The 22,378-nt window shown below is 46.2% G+C and overlaps 1 protein-coding gene across 3 annotated transcripts in view; it reads left to right on the forward strand.

Moving 5' to 3' along the window:
- The window catches only part of SPX (spexin hormone), a 59,781-nt gene extending 37,403 nt beyond the window's left edge, over positions 1 to 22,378 (forward strand). For all 3 annotated transcript variants that reach the window (XM_073562289.1, XM_073562288.1, XM_073562287.1), the window contains 5 exons: positions 8,312 to 8,392; positions 8,490 to 8,547; positions 14,390 to 14,452; positions 14,570 to 14,656; positions 22,067 to 22,378. In XM_073562289.1, coding sequence (XP_073418390.1) covers positions 8,351 to 8,392; positions 8,490 to 8,547; positions 14,390 to 14,452; positions 14,570 to 14,656; positions 22,067 to 22,125 — 309 coding nt within the window. In that variant the 5' untranslated portion in view covers positions 8,312 to 8,350 and the 3' untranslated portion in view covers positions 22,126 to 22,378. The remainder of the gene's footprint in view (positions 1 to 8,311; positions 8,393 to 8,489; positions 8,548 to 14,389; positions 14,453 to 14,569; positions 14,657 to 22,066) is intronic.

The following is a 22,378-nucleotide window of genomic DNA, read 5'->3' on the forward strand; positions in this document are numbered from 1 at the left end:
TTTGACTAATTTTAGACCCTGTGCCTTTTTCTCTAAGTTCTCTCCTGCGTAGAGAAACTGTGATGTTGGGAATCGAGAACTTCGATGGTCGCTTTTTTTTCCCGATTCGAGTTCTCCTTCACTTTTCGGCAAGGATCCAAAAATGTCAGGGCTGATACCTTGTCACGAAGTCTGGATCCGGTGTCTCCCCCCGAACCTCCATCCTCCATTCTTCAGCCTGAGGTGGTGGTGGCGGGTGTTTCCACTGTGTTGGAGCGGGAGGTCATTGAAGCTCAGTCTCTTGCCCCTCCGGCTAAGCCGGTGGATAAACTTTTTGTACCAGTTCAATTTCGTCTCAGGGTCCTTCGGGAGTTCCACAACTCAGTTCTGGGTGGACATCCAGGGATCTTGGCTACCCGGAGGGCCATCACTAGGATATTCTAGTGGTCTTCTTTAGCCTCTGATGTTGAGGAATTTGTGTCTGCTTTGTGGGGTATGTGTCCGTGCAAAACCCCCCCCATAACCGGCCGGCCGGGGAATTGGTGCCACTGCCAATTCCTGATAGACCATGGACTCATTTGTCCAAAGATTTTATCACCAGTATTCCTCCTTCCAAGGGTAATACCGTAATTTGGATAGTGGTGGACAGGTTTAGTAAGCAGGCACATTTTGTACCCTTGGCGGCTTTACCTAATGCGGAAACGTTGTCCAGGTTGTTTGTTGAGCATGTGGTGCGGTTACATGGGGTACCCTTGAATGTGGTGTCTGATAGGGGGTACAGTTTGTTTCCAGATTTTGGAGGGCGTTTTGTAAGAGGTAGGGTATTGGTCTGTCTTTTTCATCCGCTTATCATCCGGAGACTAATGGGCAGATGGAGCAGACCAATCAGTCTCTGGAGCAAATTCTGTGTTGCCTGACCTCAGCCCGACAGGATGATTGGTGTACTGCGTTATCTTTGGCCGAGTTCACATTTAACAACTGCATTAACCAGTCTACGGGCACATCCCCCTTTTTCTGTAACTATGGGTTTCATCCACATTTTGGGGAGTTCTCCCTTTTGGACTCTGGATGTCTTGGGGCGGATGGGACAATCCAGCGGTTGGGGGAGTTATGGCGGGAGGTCCAAAGGAACATTACGAAGGTTCAGACTAAATATAATTTTTTTGCAGTCAAGAAACGGTCCGTGGGGTCGGTCTTCTAGGTGGAGAATAAGGTATGGTTGTCTACTAAGAACATAAGGCTCAAGGTCTCCTCTGTGAAACTTGGACCTAAATTTATTTGTCCTTATGAAATTACAGAAGCAGTTAACCCGATGACTTTTCGGTTGCGTCTCCCGCGTCTCTACGGATCCCCAACGTTTTCCATAGGGCCCTTTTGAAACTTGTGGGGTCCTGTGGGGAGAGATCGTTGTCATCCCCACCACCGGTTTTGGTAGATGGACAGTCTGAGTACGAGGTGGAATGAATTGTTGACTCTAGGTTGGTCCGTCGTGCTCTTCAGTATCTTGTACATTGGAAAGGCTATGGACCGGAGGACCAGTCATGGGTTCCTGCCCGATCGGTTCATGCGGATCTGTTGTTCCAGGCCTCTCATTCCAGGTATCATGAGAAACACGGGGGGTCTAGGGGCCCCCAATTGAGAGGGGTTACTGTCATTTTCCAGGATGGGGTTTTGTCTTTGTCCCGTCCTGGTCAGACAGGGGTTAATTGTTTCTGCCTCTCTCTGGCAGAGGGCGGCCATTTAGTTGCCAATTGACCTAGGTCTGGTGTCAGTTATACTCCTGCCCTCGGCTGAGTTAATTGACCCCTTGCGTGCCTTGTGCCTGATATCTTGTTGATTGTTTGGTTTTGACCTGGCCCGTCTCTTCGTTGTGTTTGTCTACTATCTTGGTACTGTGCATTTGCCCTTTCTGGTTTACTGATCTTTTCCTACGTCCTAACTATCCGTTCTGTCTAATCCTTTGGTACTGTCTTACTATCTCGTCCTTTGACCCCGGCCTGATCTGGTTTACGTCCCTGTCTATGCCCCTTGGTAACTTCGTCCCGTAGTTACCTTTCTAGGAGGTTTCCTTCAGCTCCTAGCTCTCCGGAGCTTTGGCCACGCCTCCAGAAGTCAGGTGCTTCAGGTCCTATCTCTCTCTGCTCCTGCATCCTCTGGGAGACCTTTGGCTGACTCTGCCCCTTGGCAGTCAGGCCCTGTTTGTCTGAAGCACGCATCTTCACCGCTGCTGCCTCGCTCCACAGGTATCTTTGAGCACAGTTTGTCTTACTCAGGACACGCGCACTGGCTCAGTGAGCAAGTGCAGTGTGGTGTTCCTGACACAGCCTCTGTGTGAAGACTTCCATTGAAGGAGAACTCACCACCTCTCGTGGCAGCCTGCTCCACTCATTGATCACCCTCACTGTGAAAAAGTTTTTTCTAATATCTAATCTGTGTCTCCTCCCATTCAGTTTCATCCCATTGCTTCTAGTCTTTCCTTGTGCAAATGAGAATAAAGTTGATCCTTCTACAATGTGACAGCCCTTTAGATATTTGTAGACAGCTATTAAGTCTCCTCTCAGTCTTCTCTTTTGCAAACGAAACATTCCCAAATCCTGTAACCTTTCCTCATAGGACAGGGTTTACAGACCAGTCACAATTCTGGTCGCTCTTCTCTGAACTTGCTCCAGTTTGTTGATGTCTTTTTTAAAATGTGGTGCCCAAAACTGGACACAGAATTCCAGATCAGACACAACAAGAGAACACAAAATGACAAATTTGCAAAAATACTCTGCAGTCTCCTCCCCCAGTAATGGCTGATAACAGGGAGTAATAGATTGTAGTCTCCTGTCCTACAGTCTCCTCCCCCAGTAATGGCTGATAACAGGGAGTAATAGATTGTAGTCTCCTGTCCTACAGTCTCCTCCCCCAGTAATGGCTGATAACGGGGAGTAATAGATTGTAGTCTCCTGTCCTACAGTCTCCTCCCCAGTAATGGCTGATAACGGGGAGTAATAGATTGTAGTCTCCTGTCCTACAGTCTCCTCCCCCAGTAATGGCTGATAACGGGGAGTAATAGATTGTAGTCTCCTGTCCTACAGTCTCCTCCCCCAGTAATGGCTGATAACAGGGAGTAATAGATTGTAGTCTCCTGTCCTACAGTCTCCTCCCCAGTAATGGCTGATAACGGGGAGTAATAGATTGTAGTCTCCTGTCCTACAGTCTCCTCCCCCAGTAATGGCTGATAACGGGGAGTAATAGATTGTAGTCTCCTGCCCTACAGTCTCCTCCCCCAGTAATGGCTGATAACAGGGAGTAATAGATTGTAGTCTCCTGTCCTACAGTCTCCTCCCCCAGTAATGGCTGATAACAGGGAGTAATAGATTGTAGTCTCCTGTCCTACAGTCTCCTCCCCAGTAATGGCTGATAACAGGGAGTAATAGATTGTAGTCTCCTGTCCTACAGTCTCCTCCCCAGTAATGGCTGATAACAGGGAGTAATAGATTGTAGTCTCCTGTCCTACAGTCTCCTCCCCAGTAATGGCTGATAACAGGGAGTAATAGATTGTAGTCTCCTGTCCTACAGTCTCCTCCCCCAGAAATGGCTGATAACGGGGAGTAATAGATTGTAGTCTCCTGTCCTACAGTCTCCTCCCCAGTAATGGCTGATAACGGGGAGTAATAGATTGTAGTCTCCTGTCCTACAGTCTCCTCCCCCAGTAATGGCTGATAACGGGGAGTAATAGATTGTAGTCTCCTGTCCTACAGTCTCCTCCTCCAGTAATGGCTGATAACGGGGAGTAATAGATTGTAGTCTCCTGTCCTACAGTCTCCTCCCCAGTAATGGCTGATAACGGGGAGTAATAGATTGTAGTCTCCTGTCCTACAGTCTCCTCCCCAGTAATGGCTGATAACGGGGAGTAATAGATTGTAGTCTCCTGTCCTACAGTCTCCACCCCCAGTAATGGCTGATAACGGGGAGTAATAGATTGTAGTCTCCTGTCCTACAGTCTCCTCCCCAGTAATGGCTGATAACGGGGAGTAATAGATTGTAGTCTCCTGTCCTACAGTCTCCTCCCCAGTAATGGCCGATAACAGGGAGTAATAGATTGTAGTCTCCTGTCCTACAGTCTCCTCCCCCAGTAATGGCTGATAACGGGGAGTAATAGATTGTAGTCTCCTGTCCTACAGTCTCCTCCCCAGTAATGGCTGATAACGGGGAGTAATAGATTGTAGTCTCCTGTCCTACAGTCTCCTCCCCAGTAATGGCTGATAACGGGGAGTAATAGATTGTAGTCTCCTGTCCTACAGTCTCCTCCCCCAGTAATGGCTGATAACGGGGAGTAATAGATTGTAGTCTCCTGTCCTACAGTCTCCTCCCCAGTAATGGCTGATAACGGGGAGTAATAGATTGTAGTCTCCTGTCCTACAGTCTCCACCCCCAGTAATGGCTGATAACGGGGAGTAATTGTAGTCTCCTGTCCTACAGTCTCCTCCCCAGTAATGGCTGATAACGGGGAGTAATAGATTGTAGTCTCCTGTCCTACAGTCTCCTCCCCCAGTAATGGCTGATAACAGGGAGTAATAGATTGTAGTCTCCTGTCCTACAGTCTCCTCCCCAGTAATGGCTGATAACGGGGAGTAATAGATTGTAGTCTCCTGTCCTACAGTCTCCTCCCCAGTAATGGCTGATAACGGGGAGTAATAGATTGTAGTCTCCTGTCCTACAGTCTCCTCCCCAGTAATGGCTGATAACGGGGAGTAATAGATTGTAGTCTCCTGTCCTACTGTCTCCTCCCCAGTAATGGCTGATAACGGGGAGTAATAGATTGTGGTCTCCTGTCCTACAGTCTCCTCCCCCAGTAATGGCTGATAACGGGGAGTAATAGATTGTAGTCTCCTGTCCTACAGTCTCCTCCCCCAGTAATGGCTGATAACGGGGAGTAATAGATTGTAGTCTCCTGTCCTACAGTCTCCTCCCCAGTAATGGCTGATAATGGGGAGTAATAGATTGTAGTCTCCTGTCCTACAGTCTCCTCCCCCAGTAATGGCTGATAACGGGGAGTAATAGATTGTAGTCTCCTGTCCTACAGTCTCCTCCCCCAGTAATGGCTGATAACGGGGAGTAATAGATTGTAGTCTCCTGTCCTACAGTCTCCTCCCCAGTAATGGCTGATAACGGGGAGTAATAGATTGTAGTCTCCTGTCCTACAGTCTCCTCCCCCAGTAATGGCTGATAACGGGGAGTAATAGATTGTAGTCTCCTGTCCTACAGTCTCCTCCCCCAGTAATGGCTGATAACGGGGAGTAATAGATTGTAGTCTCCTGTCCTACAGTCTCCTCCCCCAGTAATGGCTGATAACGGGGAGTAATAGATTGTAGTCTCCTGTCCTACAGTCTCCTCCCCCAGTAATGGCTGATAACGGGGAGTAATAGATTGTAGTCTCCTGTCCTACAGTCTCCTCCCCCAGTAATGGCTGATAACAGGGAGTAATAGATTGTTGTCTCCTGTCCTACAGTCTCCTCCCCCAGTAATGGCTGATAACGGGGAGTAATAGATTGTAGTCTCCTGTCCTACAGTCTCCTCCCCCAGTAATGGCTGATAACAGGGAGTAATAGATTGTAGTCTCCTGTCCTACAGTCTCCTCCCCCAGTAATGGCTGATAACGGGGAGTAATAGATTGTAGTCTCCTGTCCTACAGTCTCCTCCCCCAGTAATGGCTGATAACAGGGAGTAATAGATTGTAGTCTCCTGTCCTACAGTCTTCTCCCCCAGTAATGGCTGATAACAGGGAGTAATAGATTGTAGTCTCCTGTCCTACAGTCTCCTCCCCCAGTAATGGCTGATAACGGGGAGTAATAGATTGTAGTCTCCTGTCCTACAGTCTCCTCCCCCAGTAATGGCTGATAACAGGGAGTAATAGATTGTAGTCTCCTGTCCTACAGTCTCCTCCCCCAGTAATGGCTGATAACAGGGAGTAATAGATTGTAGTCTCCTGTCCTACAGTCTCCTCCCCCAGTAATGGCTGATAACAGGGAGTAATAGATTGTAGTCTCCTGTCCTACAGTCTCCTCCCCCAGTAATGGCTGATAACAGGGAGTAATAGATTGTAGTCTCCTGTCCTACAGTCTCCTCCCCCAGTAATGGCTGATAACAGGGAGTAATAGATTGTAGTCTCCTGTCCTACAGTCTCCTCCCCCAGTAATGGCTGATAACGGGGAGTAATAGATTGTAGTCTCCTGTCCTACAGTCTCCTCCCCCAGTAATGGCCGATAACGGGGAGTAATAGATTGTAGTCTCCTGTCCTACAGTCTCCTCCCCCAGTAATGGCTGATAACGGGGAGTAATAGATTGTAGTCTCCTGTCCTACAGTCTCCTCCCCAGTAATGGCTGATAACGGGGAGTAATAGATTGTAGTCTCCTGTCCTACAGTCTCCTCCCCCAGTAATGGCTGATAACAAGGAGTAATAGATTGTAGTCTCCTGTCCTACAGTCTCCTCCCCAGTAATGGCTGATAACGGGGAGTAATAGATTGTAGTCTCCTGTCCTACAGTCTCCTCCCCAGTAATGGCTGATAACGGGGAGTAATAGATTGTAGTCTCCTGTCCTACAGTCTCCTCCCCCAGTAATGGCCGATAACGGGGAGTAATAGATTGTAGTCTCCTGTCCTACAGTCTCCTCCCCCAGTAATGGCTGATAACGGGGAGTAATAGATTGTAGTCTCCTGTCCTACAGTCTCCTCCCCCAGTAATGGCCGATAACGGGGAGTAATAGATTGTAGTCTCCTGTCCTACAGTCTCCTCCCCCAGTAATGGCCGATAACGGGGAGTAATAGATTGTAGTCTCCTGTCCTACAGTCTCCTCCCCCAGTAATGGCTGATAACGGGGAGTAATAGATTGTAGTCTCCTGTCCTACAGTCTCCTCCCCAGTAATGGCTGATAACAGGGAGTAATAGATTGTAGTCTCCTGTCCTACAGTCTCCTCCCCCAGTAATGGCCGATAACGGGGAGTAATAGATTGTAGTCTCCTGTCCTACAGTCTCCTCCCCCAGTAATGGCTGATAACGGGGAGTAATAGATTGTAGTCTCCTGTCCTACAGTCTCCTCCCCCAGTAATGGCCGATAACGGGGAGTAATAGATTGTAGTCTCCTGTCCTACAGTCTCCTCCCCCAGTAATGGCTGATAACGGGGAGTAATAGATTGTAGTCTCCTGTCCTACAGTCTCCTCCCCCAGTAATGGCTGATAACGGGGAGTAATAGATTGTAGTCTCCTGTCCTACAGTCTCCTCCCCCAGTAATGGCTGATAACGGGGAGTAATAGATTGTAGTCTCCTGTCCTACAGTCTCCTCCCCCAGTAATGGCTGATAACGGGGAGTAATAGATTGTAGTCTCCTGTCCTACAGTCTCCTCCCCCAGTAATGGCTGATAACGGGGAGTAATAGATTGTAGTCTCCTGTCCTACAGTCTCCTCCCCCAGTAATGACTGATAACGGGGAGTAATAGATTGTAGTCTCCTGTCCTACAGTCTCCTCCCCCAGTAATGGCCGATAACGGGGAGTAATAGATTGTAGTCTCCTGTCCTACAGTCTCCTCCTCCAGTAATGGCTGATAACGGGGAGTAATAGATTGTAGTCTCCTGTCCTACAGTCTCCTCCCCCAGTAATGGCCGATAACGGGGAGTAATAGATTGTAGTCTCCTGTCCTACAGTCTCCTCCCCCAGTAATGGCTGATAACGGGGAGTAATAGATTGTAGTCTCCTGTCCTACAGTCTCCTCCCCAGTAATGGCCGATAACGGGGAGTAATAGATTGTAGTCTCCTGTCCTACAGTCTCCTCCCCAGTAATGGCCGATAACGGGGAATAATAGATTGTAGTCTCCTGTCCTACAGTCTCCTCCCCAGTAATGGCCGATAACGGGGAGTAATAGATTGTAGTCTCCTGTCCTACAGTCTCCTCCCCAGTAATGGCTGATAACGGGGAGTAATAGATTGTAGTCTCCTGTCCTACAGTCTCCTCCCCCAGTAATGGCTGATAACGGGGAGTAATAGATTGTAGTCTCCTGTCCTACAGTCTCCTCCCCCAGTAATGGCTGATAACGGGGAGTAATAGATTGTAGTCTCCTGTCCTACAGTCTCCTCCCCCAGTAATGGCTGATAACGGGGAGTAATAGATTGTAGTCTCCTGTCCTACAGTCTCCTCCCCCAGTAATGGCTGATAACGGGGAGTAATAGATTGTAGTCTCCTGTCCTACAGTCTCCTCCCCCAGTAATGGCTGATAACGGGGAGTAATAGAGAATAGCCCGTGATCCTCGGGCTCAGGGATGATGGGAGTGATGCTTCTTGTCTTCCAGGACTCCGCTCCGGTTGCCGCCTGCACCCTGATCCTGCTGATGAGCAGCTCCGTCTTCCCCGGATCTGGGGGTCTCCCGCAGGTAGGACGCCGCTGGTCTCATCCATCGCTCTCGTCCACCTCTGCCTTCTCTCTGCCACTTCTTAATCTCTTCTCATCTTTCTCTTCTCTGCGACAAGAGTCATTTCCAGAGACGAAATTGGACCCCGCAGGCGATGCTGTACCTGAAGGGGGCACGTGAGTGACGCAGCGACCTATCACCAGCAGACAGGAAATAGATAACAGGGGCCCCGGGCCCTCAGGGAGACAGTGATGTATGGGAAGTAGAGCAGGTGCATGGATGGTCTGCAGCCCTAATCGTCATCACCATCCGGAACACCGCCATATAGCATCACACAGATCCCATAACACCGCCATATAGCATCACACAGATCCCGTAACACCGCCATATAGCATTACATAGATCCCATAACACCGCCATATAGCATCACACAGATCCCCTAACACCGCCATATAGCATCACACAGATCCCGTAACACGACCATATAGCATCACACAGATCCCATAACACCGCCATATAGCATCACACAGATCCCCTAACACCGCCATATAGCATCACACAGATCCCGTAACACGACCATATAGCATTACATAGATCCCATAACACCGCCATATAGCATCATACAGATCCCCTAACACCGCCATATAGCATCACACAGATCCCCTAACACCGCCATATAGCATCACACAGATCCCCTAACACCGCCATATAGCATCACACAGATCCCCTAACACAGCCATATAGCATCATACAGATCCCCTAACACCACCGTATAGCATCATACAGATCCCGTAACACCGCCATATAGCATTACATAGATCCTGTAACACCACCATATAGCATCATACAGATCCCGTAACACCACCATATAGCATCACACAGATCCCGTAACACCGCCATATAGCATCACACAGATCCCGTAACACCGCCATATACCATCACACAGATCCAGTAGCACCACCATATAGCATCATACAGATCCCGTAACATCACCATAAAGCATCACACAAATCCCGTAACACCGCCATATAGCATAACACAGATCCCGTAACACCGCCATATAGCATCCCACAGATCCCCTAACACAGCCATGTAGCATCATACAGATCCCATAACACCACCATATAGCATCATACAGATCCAGTACCACCATGTAGCGTCACACAGATCCCGTACCACCATATAGCATCCCACAGATCCCGTAACACCGCCATATAGCATCCCACAGATCCCCTAACACCGCCATATAGCATCACACAGATCCCATAACACCACCATATAGCATCATACAGATCCAGTACCACCATGTAGCGTCACACAGATCCCGTACCACCATATAGCATCCCACAGATCCCGTAACACCACCATATAGCATCACACAGATCCCGTAACTCCACCATATAGCATTACATAGATCCCATAACACTGCCATATTGCGTCACACAGATCCCGTAACACCACCATATAGCATCACACAGATCCCGTAACTCCACCATATAGCATTACACAGATCCCGTAACACCACCATGTAGCGTCACACAGATCCCGTACCACCATATAGCATAACACAGATCCCGTAACACCACCATATAGCATCACACAGATCCCGTAACTCCACCATATAGCATCATACAGATCCCGTAACACCGCCATATAGCATCACACAGATCCCGTAACACCACCATGTAGCATCACACAGATCCCGTAACACCGCCATATAGCATTACATAGATCCCATAACACTGCCATATAGCATTACATAGATCCCATAACACATCCATATAGCATTACATAGATCCCATAACACCTCCATATAGCATAGCACAGATCCCGTAACACCGCCATATAGCATTACAAAGATCCCATAACACCGCCATATAGCATTACATAGATCCCATAACACTGCCATATAGCATTACATAGATCCCATAACACATCCATATAGCATTACATAGATCCCATAACACCTCCATATAGCATCACACAGATCCCGTAACACCGCCATATAGCATTAAAAAGATCCCATAACACCGCCATATAGCATTACACAGATCCCGTAACACATCCATATAGCATTACATAGATCCCATAACACCTCCATATAGCATAGCACAGATCCCGTAACACCGCCATATAGCATCACACAGATCCCGTAACACCGCCATATAGCATCACACAGATCCCGTAACACCGCCATATAGCATCACACAGATCCCGTAACACCGCCATATAGCATTACATAGATCCTGTAACATCGCCATAAAGCATCACACAAATCCCGTAACACCGCCATATAGCATAACACAGATCCCGTAACCGCCATATAGCATCCCACAGATCCCCTAACACAGCCATGTAGCATTACATAGATCCCATTACACCGCCATAAAGCATCACACAAATCCCGTAACACCGCCATATAGCATTACATAGATCCCATAACACCGCCATATAGCATCACACAGATCCCCTAACACAGCAATATAGCATTACATAGATCCCCTAACACCGCCATATAGCATCACACAGATCCCGTAACACCGCCATATAGCATAACACAGATCCAGTACCACCATATAGCATAACACAGATCCCGTAACACCATATAGCATAACACAGATCCCGTAACACCGCCATATAGCATAACACAGATCCCGTAACACCGCCATATAGCATCACACAGATCCCGTAACACCGCCATATAGCATTACATAGATCCCCTAACACCACCGTATAGTATTACATAGATCCCATAACACAGCCATATAGCATTACATAGATCCCATAACACTGCCATATAGCATAACACAGATCCGTAACACCGCCATATAGCATTACATAGATCCCCTAACACCGCCATATAGCATTACATAGATCCCGTAACATCGCCATAAAGCATCACACAAATCCCGTAACACCGCCATATAGCATAACACAGATCCCGTAACCGCCATATAGCATCCCACAGATCCCCTAACACAGCCATATAGCATTACATAGATCCCATAACACCGCCATATAGCATCACACAGATCCTCTAACACAGCAATATAGCATTACATAGATCCCATAACACTGCCATATAGCATTACATAGATCCCATAACACATCCATATAGCATTACATAGATCCCATAACACCTCCATATAGCATAGCACAGATCCCGTAACACCGCCATATAGCATTACAAAGATCCCATAACACCGCCATATAGCATTACATAGATCCCATAACACTGCCATATAGCATTACATAGATCCCATAACACATCCATATAGCATTACATAGATCCCATAACACCTCCATATAGCATCACACAGATCCCGTAACACCGCCATATAGCATTAAAAAGATCCCATAACACCGCCATATAGCATTACACAGATCCCGTAACACATCCATATAGCATTACATAGATCCCATAACACCTCCATATAGCATAGCACAGATCCCGTAACACCGCCATATAGCATCACACAGATCCCGTAACACCGCCATATAGCATCACACAGATCCCGTAACACCGCCATATAGCATCACACAGATCCCGTAACACCGCCATATAGCATTACATAGATCCTGTAACATCGCCATATAGCATAACACAGATCCCGTAACCGCCATATAGCATCCCACAGATCCCCTAACACAGCCATATAGCATTACATAGATCCCATAACACCGCCATAAAGCATCACACAAATCCCGTAACACCGCCATATAGCATTACATAGATCCCATAACACCGCCATATAGCATCACACAGATCCCCTAACACAGCAATATAGCATTACATAGATCCCCTAACACCGCCATATAGCATCACACAGATCCCGTAACACCGCCATATAGCATAACACAGATCCAGTACCACCATATAGCATAACACAGATCCCGTAACACCATATAGCATAACACAGATCCCGTAACACCATATAGCATAACACAGATCCCGTAACACCGCCATATAGCATAACACAGATCCCGTAACACCGCCATATAGCATCACACAGATCCCGTAACACCGCCATATAGCATTACATAGATCCCCTAACACCACCGTATAGTATTACATAGATCCCATAACACAGCCATATAGCATTACATAGATCCCATAACACTGCCATATAGCATAACACAGATCCGTAACACCGCCATATAGCATTACATAGATCCCCTAACACCGCCATATAGCATTACATAGATCCCGTAACATCGCCATAAAGCATCACACAAATCCCGTAACACCGCCATATAGCATAACACAGATCCCGTAACCGCCATATAGCATCCCACAGATCCCCTAACACAGCCATATAGCATTACATAGATCCCATAACACCGCCATATAGCATCACACAGATCCTCTAACACAGCAATATAGCATTACATAGATCCCCTAACACCACCGTATAGCATTACATAGATCCCATAACACAGCCATATAGCATTACATAGATCCCATAACACCGCCATATAGCATCACACAGATCCCGTAACACCGCCATATAGCATCCCACAGATCCCCTAACACAGCCATATAGCATTACATAGATCCCATAACACCGCCATATAGCATCACACAGATCCTCTAACACAGCAATATAGCATTACATAGATCCCGTAACACCACCATATAGCATAACACAGATCCCGTAACCGCCATATAGCATTACACAGATCCCCTAACACCGCCATATAGCATTACATAGATCCCATAACACCGCCATATAGCATCACACAGATCCCGTAACACCGCCATATAGCATTACATAGATCCCCTAACACCGCCATATAGCATTACATAGATCCCGTAACACCACCATATAGCATCACACAGATCCCGTAACACCACCATATAGCATAACACAGATCCCGTAACCGCCATATAGCATTACACAGATCCCCTAACACCGCCATATAGCATTACATAGATCCCCTAACACCGCCATATAGCATCACACAGATCCCGTAACACTGCCATATAGCGTCACACAGATCCCGTAACACCGCCATATAGCATCACACAGATCCAGTAACACCGCCATAAAGCATCCCACAGATCCCGTAACACCGCCATATAGCATTACATAGATCCCCTAACACCGCCATATAGCATCACACAGATCCTGTAACACTGCCATATAGCGTCACACAGATCCCGTAACACCGCCATATAGCATCACACAGATCCAGTAACACCGCCATATAGCGTCACACAGATCCCGTAACACCGCCATATAGCATCACACAGATCCAGTAACACCGCCATATAGCATCACACAGATCCAGTAACACCGCCATATAGCATCACACAGATCCCGTAACACCGCCATATAGCATCAGACAGATCCAGAAACACCGCCATATGGCATTACATAGATCCCGTAACACCACCATATAGCATCATACAGATCCCATAACACCGCCATATAGCATCACACAGATCCCGTAACACCGCCATATAGCATCACACAGATCCCGTAACACCGCCATATAGTTTCACACAGATCCCGTAACACTGCCATATAGCATCACACAGATCCCGTAACACCGCCATATAGCATCACACAGATCCCGTAACACCGCCATATAGCATCACACAGATCCCGTAACACCGCCATATAGCATCAGACAGATCCAGAAACACCGCCATATGGCATTACATAGATCCCCTAACACCATCATATAGCATCACACAGATCCCGTAACACCGCCATATAGTTTCACACAGATCCCGTAACACTGCCATATAGCATCACACAGATCCCGTAACACCGCCATATAGCATCACACAGATCCCGTAACACTGCCATATAGTATCACACAGATCCAGTAACACCGCCATATAGCATCACACAGATCCCGTAACACCACCATATAGCATCACACGGAAATCCCCCAACGCCGCCACATAGCGTCACACAGTGCTGGTTTATATCTGTCTGTACTTGAATATAGACCTATTTGCACTATATGGCAGCATTATTATATCGATCTCCTCTCTGTTTCCCGCAGAAGGTCGGCGCTTCATCTCGGATGAGAGTCAGAGGAAGGACCTATACGATCGCCTGCAGCTCGGTAATGTCCGCCCTCCTCTGATAATGGCGGATGTTCAGCATTAGATGGCGACATTCAGGAATGATTTTTTATTCCAGATTCTCAGTACATTTAATTCATATCCTAAATTGTTTCCAGAGACCCGGAGCCGAAACACCAACCCCATCACCATCTCCGAGGCAGCCGCCATGTTCCTCAGCTCCCTACAGAAAGCTCAGGAGGAAGGTACAGAGACCTCCTCACCTGTCATATCATTACTGCAAGTAATGGGTGGGGGTCCAGCAGAGGGGGGATAGGGGGGCAGGATGTCAGCTATCACAGGACCCAGCGTTACACCCTGTATTATCCTCCAGAGCTGCACTCACTATTTTGCTGGCGCAGTCACTGTGTACATACATTACATTACTGATCCTGAGTTACATCCTGTATTATACTGCAGAGCTGCACTCACTATTCTGCTAGTGCAGTCACTGTGTACATACAATACATTACTGATCCTGAGTTACATCCTGTATTATACTCCAGAGCTGCACTCACTATTCTGCTGGTGCAGTCACTGTGTACATACATTATATTACTGATCCTGAGTTACATCCTGTATTATCCTCCAGAGCTGCACTCACTATTCTGCTAGTGCAGTCACTGTGTACACACATTACATTACTGATCCTGAGTTACATCCTGTATTATACTCCAGAGCTGCACTCACTATTCTGCTGGTGCAGTCACTGTGTACATACATTATATTACTGATCCTGAGTTACATCCTGTATTATCCTCCAGAGCTGCACTCACTATTCTGCTGGTGCAGTCACTGTGTACACACATTACATTACTGATCCTGAGTTACATCCTGTATTATACTCCAGAGCTGCACTCACTATTCTGCTAGTGCAGTCACTGTGTACATACATTACATTACTGATCCTGAGTTACATCCTGTATTATACTCCAGAGCAGCACTCACTATTTGGCTGGTGCAGTCACTGTGTACATACATTACATTACTGATCCTGAGTTACATCCTGTATTATACTCCAGAGCAGCACTCACTATTCTGCTGGTGCAGTCACTGTGTACATACATTACTGATCCTGAGTTACATCCTGTATTATCCTCCAGAGCTGCATTCACTATTCTGCTGGTGCAGTCACTGTGTACATACATTACATTACTGATCATGAGTTACATCCTGTATTATACTCCAGAGCAGCACTCACTATTCTGCTGGTGCAGTCACTGTGTACATACATTACTGATCCTGAGTTACATCCTGTATTATCCTCCAGAGCTGCATTCACTATTCTGCTGGTGCAGTCACTGTGTACATACATTACATTACTGATCATGAGTTACATCCTGTATTATCCTCCAGAGCTGCACTCACTATTCTGCTGGTGCAGTCACTGTGTACATACATTACATTACTGATCCTGAGTTACCTCCTGTATTATCCTCCAGAGCTGCATTCACTATTCTGCTGGTGCAGTCACTGTGTACATACATTACATTACTGATCCTGAGTTACATCCTGTATTATACTCCAGAGCTGCACTCACTATTCTGCTGGTGCAGTCACTGTGTACATACATTACATTACTGATCCTGAGTTTCATCCTGTATTATACCCCAGAGCTGCACTCACTATTCTGCTGGTGCAGTCACTGTGTACATACATTACATTACTGATCCTGAGTTACATCCTGCACTATACTCCAGAGCTGCACTCAGTATTCTGCTGGTGCAGTCACTGTGTACATACATTACATTACTGATCCTGAGTTTCATCCTGTATTATACCCCAGAGCTGCACTCACTATTCTGCTGGTGCAGTCACTGTGTACATACATTACATTACTGATCCTGAGTTACATCCTGTATTATACTCCAGAGCTGCACTCACTATTCTGCTGGTGCAGTCACTGTGTACATACATTACATTACTGATCCTGAGTTACATCCTGTATTATACTCCAGAGCTGCACTCACTATTCTGCTGGTGCAGTCACTGTGTACATACATTACATTACTGATCCTGAGTTTCATCCTGTATTATACCCCAGAGCTGCACTCACTATTCTGCTGGTGCAGTCACTGTGTACATACATTACATTACTGATCCTGAGTTACATCCTGTATTATACTCCAGAGCTGCACTCACTATTCTGCTGGTGCAGTCACTGTGTACATACATTACATTACTGATCCTGAGTTACCTCCTGTATTATACTCCAGAGCTGCACTCACTATTCTGCTGGTGCAGTCACTGTGTACATACATTACCGATCCTGAGTTACTTCCTGTATTATACCCCAGAGCTGCACTCACTATTCTGCTGGTGCAGTCACTGTGTACATACATTACATTACTGATCCTGAGTTACGCCCTGTATTATCCTCCAGAGCTGCACTCACTATTCTGCTGGTGCAGTCACTGTGTACATACATTACATTACTGATCATGAGTTACTTCCTGTATTATACTCCAGAGCTGCACTCACTATTCTGCTGGTGCAGTCACTGTGTACATACATTACCGATCCTGAGTTACTTCCTGTATTATACTCCAGAGCTGCACTCACTATTCTGCTGGTGCAGTCACTGTGTACATACATTACATTACTGATCCTGAGTTACGCCCTGTATTATCCTCCAGAGCTGCACTCACTATTCTGCTGGTGCAGTCCCTGTGTACATACATTACTGATCCTGAGTTATATCCTGTATTATACCCCAGAGCTGCACTCACTATTCTGCTGGTGCAGTCACTGTGTACATACATTACATTACTGATCCTGAGTTACGCCCTGTATTATCCTCCAGAGCTGCACTCACTATTCTGTTGGTGCAGTCCCTGTGTACATACATTACTGATCCTGAGTTATATCCTGTATTATACCCCAGAGCTGCACTCACTATTCTGCTGGTGCAGTCACTGTGTACATACATTACATTACTGATCCTGAGTTACCTCCTGTATTATACTCCAGAGCTGCACTCACTATTCTGCTGGTGCAGTCACTGTGTACATACATTACTGATCCTGAGTTACATCCTGTATTATACCCCAGAGCTGCACTCACTTTTCTGCTGGTTCAGTCACTGTGTACATACATTACATTACTGATCCTGAGTTACATCCTGTATTAAACTCCAGAGCTGCACTCACTATTCTGCTGGTGCAGTCACTGTGTACATACATTACTGATCCTGAGTTACATCCTGTATTATACCCCAGAGCTGCACTCACTATTCTGCTGGTGCAGTCACTGTGTACATACATTACTGATCCTGAGTTATATCCTGTATTATACCCCAGAGCTGCACTCACTTTTCTGCTGGTTCAGTCACTGTGTACATACATTACATTACTGATCCTGCATTACCTCCTGCATTATACTCCAGAGCTGCACTCACTATTCTGCTGGAGCAGTCACTGTGTACATACATTACATTACTGATCCTGAGTTACATCCTGTATTATACTCCAGAGCTGCACTCACTATTCTGCTGGAGCAGTCACTGTGTACATACATTACATTACTGATCCTGAGTTACATCCTGTATTATACTCCAGAGCTGCACTCACTATTCTGCTGGTGCAGTCACTGTGTGCATACATTACATTACTGATCCTGAGTTACATCCTGCATTATACTCCAGAGCTGTACTCACTATTCAGCTGGTGCCGTCACTGTGTACATACATTACATTACTGATCCTGAGTTACATCCTGTATTATACTCCAGAGCTGCACTCACTATTCTGCTGGAGCAGTCACTGTGTACATACATTACATTACTGATCCTGAGTTACATCCTGTATTATCCTCCAGAGCTGCACTCACTATTCTGCTGGTGCAGTCACTGTGTACATACATTACATTACTGATCATGAGTTACTTCCTGTATTATACCCCAGAGCTGCACTCACTATTCTGCTGGTGCAGTCACTGTGTACATACATTACATTACTGATCCTGAGTTACGCCCTGTATTATCCTCCAGAGCTGCACTCACTATTCTGCTGGTGCAGTCCCTGTGTACATACATTACTGATCCTGAGTTATATCCTGTATTATACCCCAGCGCTGCACTCACTATTCTGCTGGTGCAGTCACTGTGTACATACATTACATTACTGATCCTGAGTTACATCCTGTATTATACTCCAGAGCTGCACTCACTATTCTGCTGGTGCAGTCACTGTGTACATACATTACATTATTGATCCTGAGTTACCTCCTGTATTATCCTCCAGAGCTGCACTCACTATTCTGCTGGTGCAGTCACTGTGTACATACATTACATTACTGATCCTGAGTTACATCCTGTATTATACTCCAGAGCTGCACTCACTATTCTGCTGGTGCAGTCACTGTGTACATACATTACTGATCCTGAGTTACCTCCTGTATTATACCCCAGAGCTGCACTCACTTTTCTGCTGGTTCAGTCACTGTGTACATACATTACTGATCCTGAGTTACCTCCTGTATTATACCCCAGAGCTGCACTCACTATTCTGCTGGTGCAGTCACTGTGTACATACATTACATTACTGATCCTGAGTTACATCCTGTATTATACCCCAGAGCTGCACTCACTATTCTGCTGGTGCAGTCACTGTGTACATACATTACATTACTGATCCTGAGTTACGCCCTGTATTATCCTCCAGAGCTGCACTCACTATTCTGCTGGTGCAGTCCCTGTGTAAATACATTACTGATTCTGAGTTATATCCTGTATTAAACTCCAGAGCTGCACTCACTATTCTGCTGGTGCAGTCACTGTGTACATACATTACATTACTGATCCTGAGTTACATCCTGTATTATACTCCAGAGCTGCACTCACTATTCTGCTGGTGCAGTCACTGTGTACATACATTACATTACTGACCCTGAGTTACCTCCTGTATTATCCTCCAGAGCTGCACTCACTATTCTGCTGGTGCAGTCACTGTGTACATACATTACATTACTGATCATGAGTTACTTCCTGTATTATACCCCAGAGCTGCACTCACTATTCTGCTGGTGCAGTCACTGTGTACATACATTACATTACTGATCCTGAGTTACGCCCTGTATTATCCTCCAGAGCTGCACTCACTATTCTGCTGGTGCAGTCCCTGTGTACATACATTACTGATCCTGAGTTATATCCTGTATTATACCCCAGAGCTGCACTCACTATTCTGCTGGTGCAGTCACTGTGTACATACATTACATTACTGATCCTGAGTTACATCCTGTATTATACTCCAGAGCTGCACTCACTATTCTGCTGGTGCAGTCACTGTGTACATACATTACATTACTGATCATGAGTTACTTCCTGTATTATACCCCAGAGCTGCACTCACTATTCTGCTGGTGCAGTCACTGTGTACATACATTACATTACTGATCCTGAGTTACGCCCTGTATTATCCTCCAGAGCTGCACTCACTATTCTGCTGGTGCAGTCCCTGTGTACATACATTACTGATCCTGAGTTATATCCTGTATTATACCCCAGAGCTGCACTCACTATTCTGCTGGTGCAGTCACTGTGTACATACATTACATTACTGATCCTGAGTTACATCCTGTATTATACTCCAGAGCTGCACTCACTATTCTGCTGGTGCAGTCACTGTGTACATACATTACATTATTGATCCTGAGTTACCTCCTGTATTATCCTCCAGAGCTGCACTCACTATTCTGCTGGTGCAGTCACTGTGTACATACATTACATTACTGATCCTGAGTTACATCCTGTATTATACTCCAGAGCTGCACTCACTATTCTGCTGGTGCAGTCACTGTGTACATACATTACTGATCCTGAGTTACCTCCTGTATTATACCCCAGAGCTGCACTCACTTTTCTGCTGGTTCAGTCACTGTGTACATACATTACTGATCCTGAGTTACCTCCTGTATTATACCCCAGAGCTGCACTCACTATTCTGCTGGTGCAGTCACTGTGTACATACATTACATTACTGATCCTGAGTTACATCCTGTATTATACCCCAGAGCTGCACTCACTATTCTGCTGGTGCAGTCACTGTGTACATACATTACATTACTGATCCTGAGTTACGCCCTGTATTATCCTCCAGAGCTGCACTCACTATTCTGCTGGTGCAGTCCCTGTGTAAATACATTACTGATTCTGAGTTATATCCTGTATTAAACTCCAGAGCTGCACTCACTATTCTGCTGGTGCAGTCACTGTGTACATACATTACATTACTGATCCTGAGTTACATCCTGTATTATACTCCAGAGCTGCACTCACTATTCTGCTGGTGCAGTCACTGTGTACATACATTACATTACTGATCCTGAGTTACATCCTGTATTATACTCCAGAGCTGGACTCACTATTCTGCTGGTGCAGTCACTGTGTACATACATTACTGATCCTGAGTTACCTCCTGTATTATCCTCCAGAGCTGCATTCACTATTCTGCTGGTGCAGTCACTGTGTACATACATTACATTACTGATCCTGAGTTACATCCTGTATTATACTCCAGAGCTGCACTCACTATTCTGCTGGTGCAGTCACTGTGTACATACATTACATTACTGATCCTGAGTTACATCCTGTATTATCCTCCAGAGCTGCACTCACTATTCTGCTGGTGCAGTCACTGTGTACATACATTACTGATCCTGAGTTACATCCTGTATTATCCTCCAGAGCTGCACTCACTATTCTGCTGGTGCAGTCACTGTGTACATACATTACCGATCCTGAGTTACTTCCTGTATTATACTCCAGAGCTGCACTCACTATTCTGCTGGTGCAGTCACTGTGTACATACATTACTGATCCTGAGTTACCTCCTGTATTATACCCCAGGGCTGCACTCACTTTTCTGCTGGTTCAGTCACTGTGTACATACATTACTGATCCTGAGTTACCTCCTGTATTATACCCCAGAGCTGCACTCACTATTCTGCTGGTGCAGTCACTGTGTACATACATTACATTACTGATCCTGAGTTACATCCTGTATTATACCCCAGAGCTGCACTCACTATTCTGCTGGTGCAGTCACTGTGTACATACATTACATTACTGATCCTGAGTTACGCCCTGTATTATCCTCCAGAGCTGCACTCACTATTCTGCTGGTGCATTCCCTGTGTAAATACATTACTGATCCTGAGTTATATCCTGTATTATACCCCAGAGCTGCACTCACTATTCTGCTGGTGCAGTCACTGTGTACATACATTACATTACTGATCCTGAGTTACATCCTGTATTATACTCCAGAGCTGCACTCACTATTCTGCTGGTGCAGTCACTGTGTACATACATTACATTACTGATCCTGAGTTACATCCTGTATTATACTCCAGAGCTGCACTCACTATTCTGCTGGTGCAGTCACTGTGTACATACATTACATTACTGATCCTGAGTTACATCCTGTATTATACTCCAGAGCTGCACTCACTATTCTGCTGGTGCAGTCACTGTGTACATACATTACTGATCCTGAGTTACCTCCTGTACTATACCCCAGAGCTGCACTCACTATTCTGCTGTTTTTCGGACAGACTGAGTAGTGACAGTTGAGGATTGTGTATCTGGCCGTGATTCTTGCCCTTGCTTCTCTGCAGCTGATGATGGCGCTCTGGAGCAGGCGGGGTACCTCCCGGACCCGTTATTCAGCTGGTGATGCCTCTGGAGTTCCCGTGTGTTATTGGTTGGATCGCGGACCTCACACGTCGGGGCCGAGGCGACATTCCAGCTCCGCTGTTGTCACGTGACCGGACTCTGCCGTGTCTCCTCCTGTCTCACTGACACTTCGCTTCCTTTGTTTCCTCTGATAATTAGTAACGAGCAACAATGTAACAAGAACAATGGAGAAAGGGTCCGATTTTCTATTGACGGATCTCAGACAATAAAGATTATGTGAAATATTCAAGTGA

This window comes from Dendrobates tinctorius, unplaced genomic scaffold, assembly GCF_039654945.1.
Source record: "Dendrobates tinctorius isolate UK_male_01 unplaced genomic scaffold, ASM3965494v1 ptg000344l, whole genome shotgun sequence".
In the NCBI taxonomy this organism is placed as follows: Eukaryota; Metazoa; Chordata; class Amphibia; order Anura; family Dendrobatidae; genus Dendrobates; species Dendrobates tinctorius.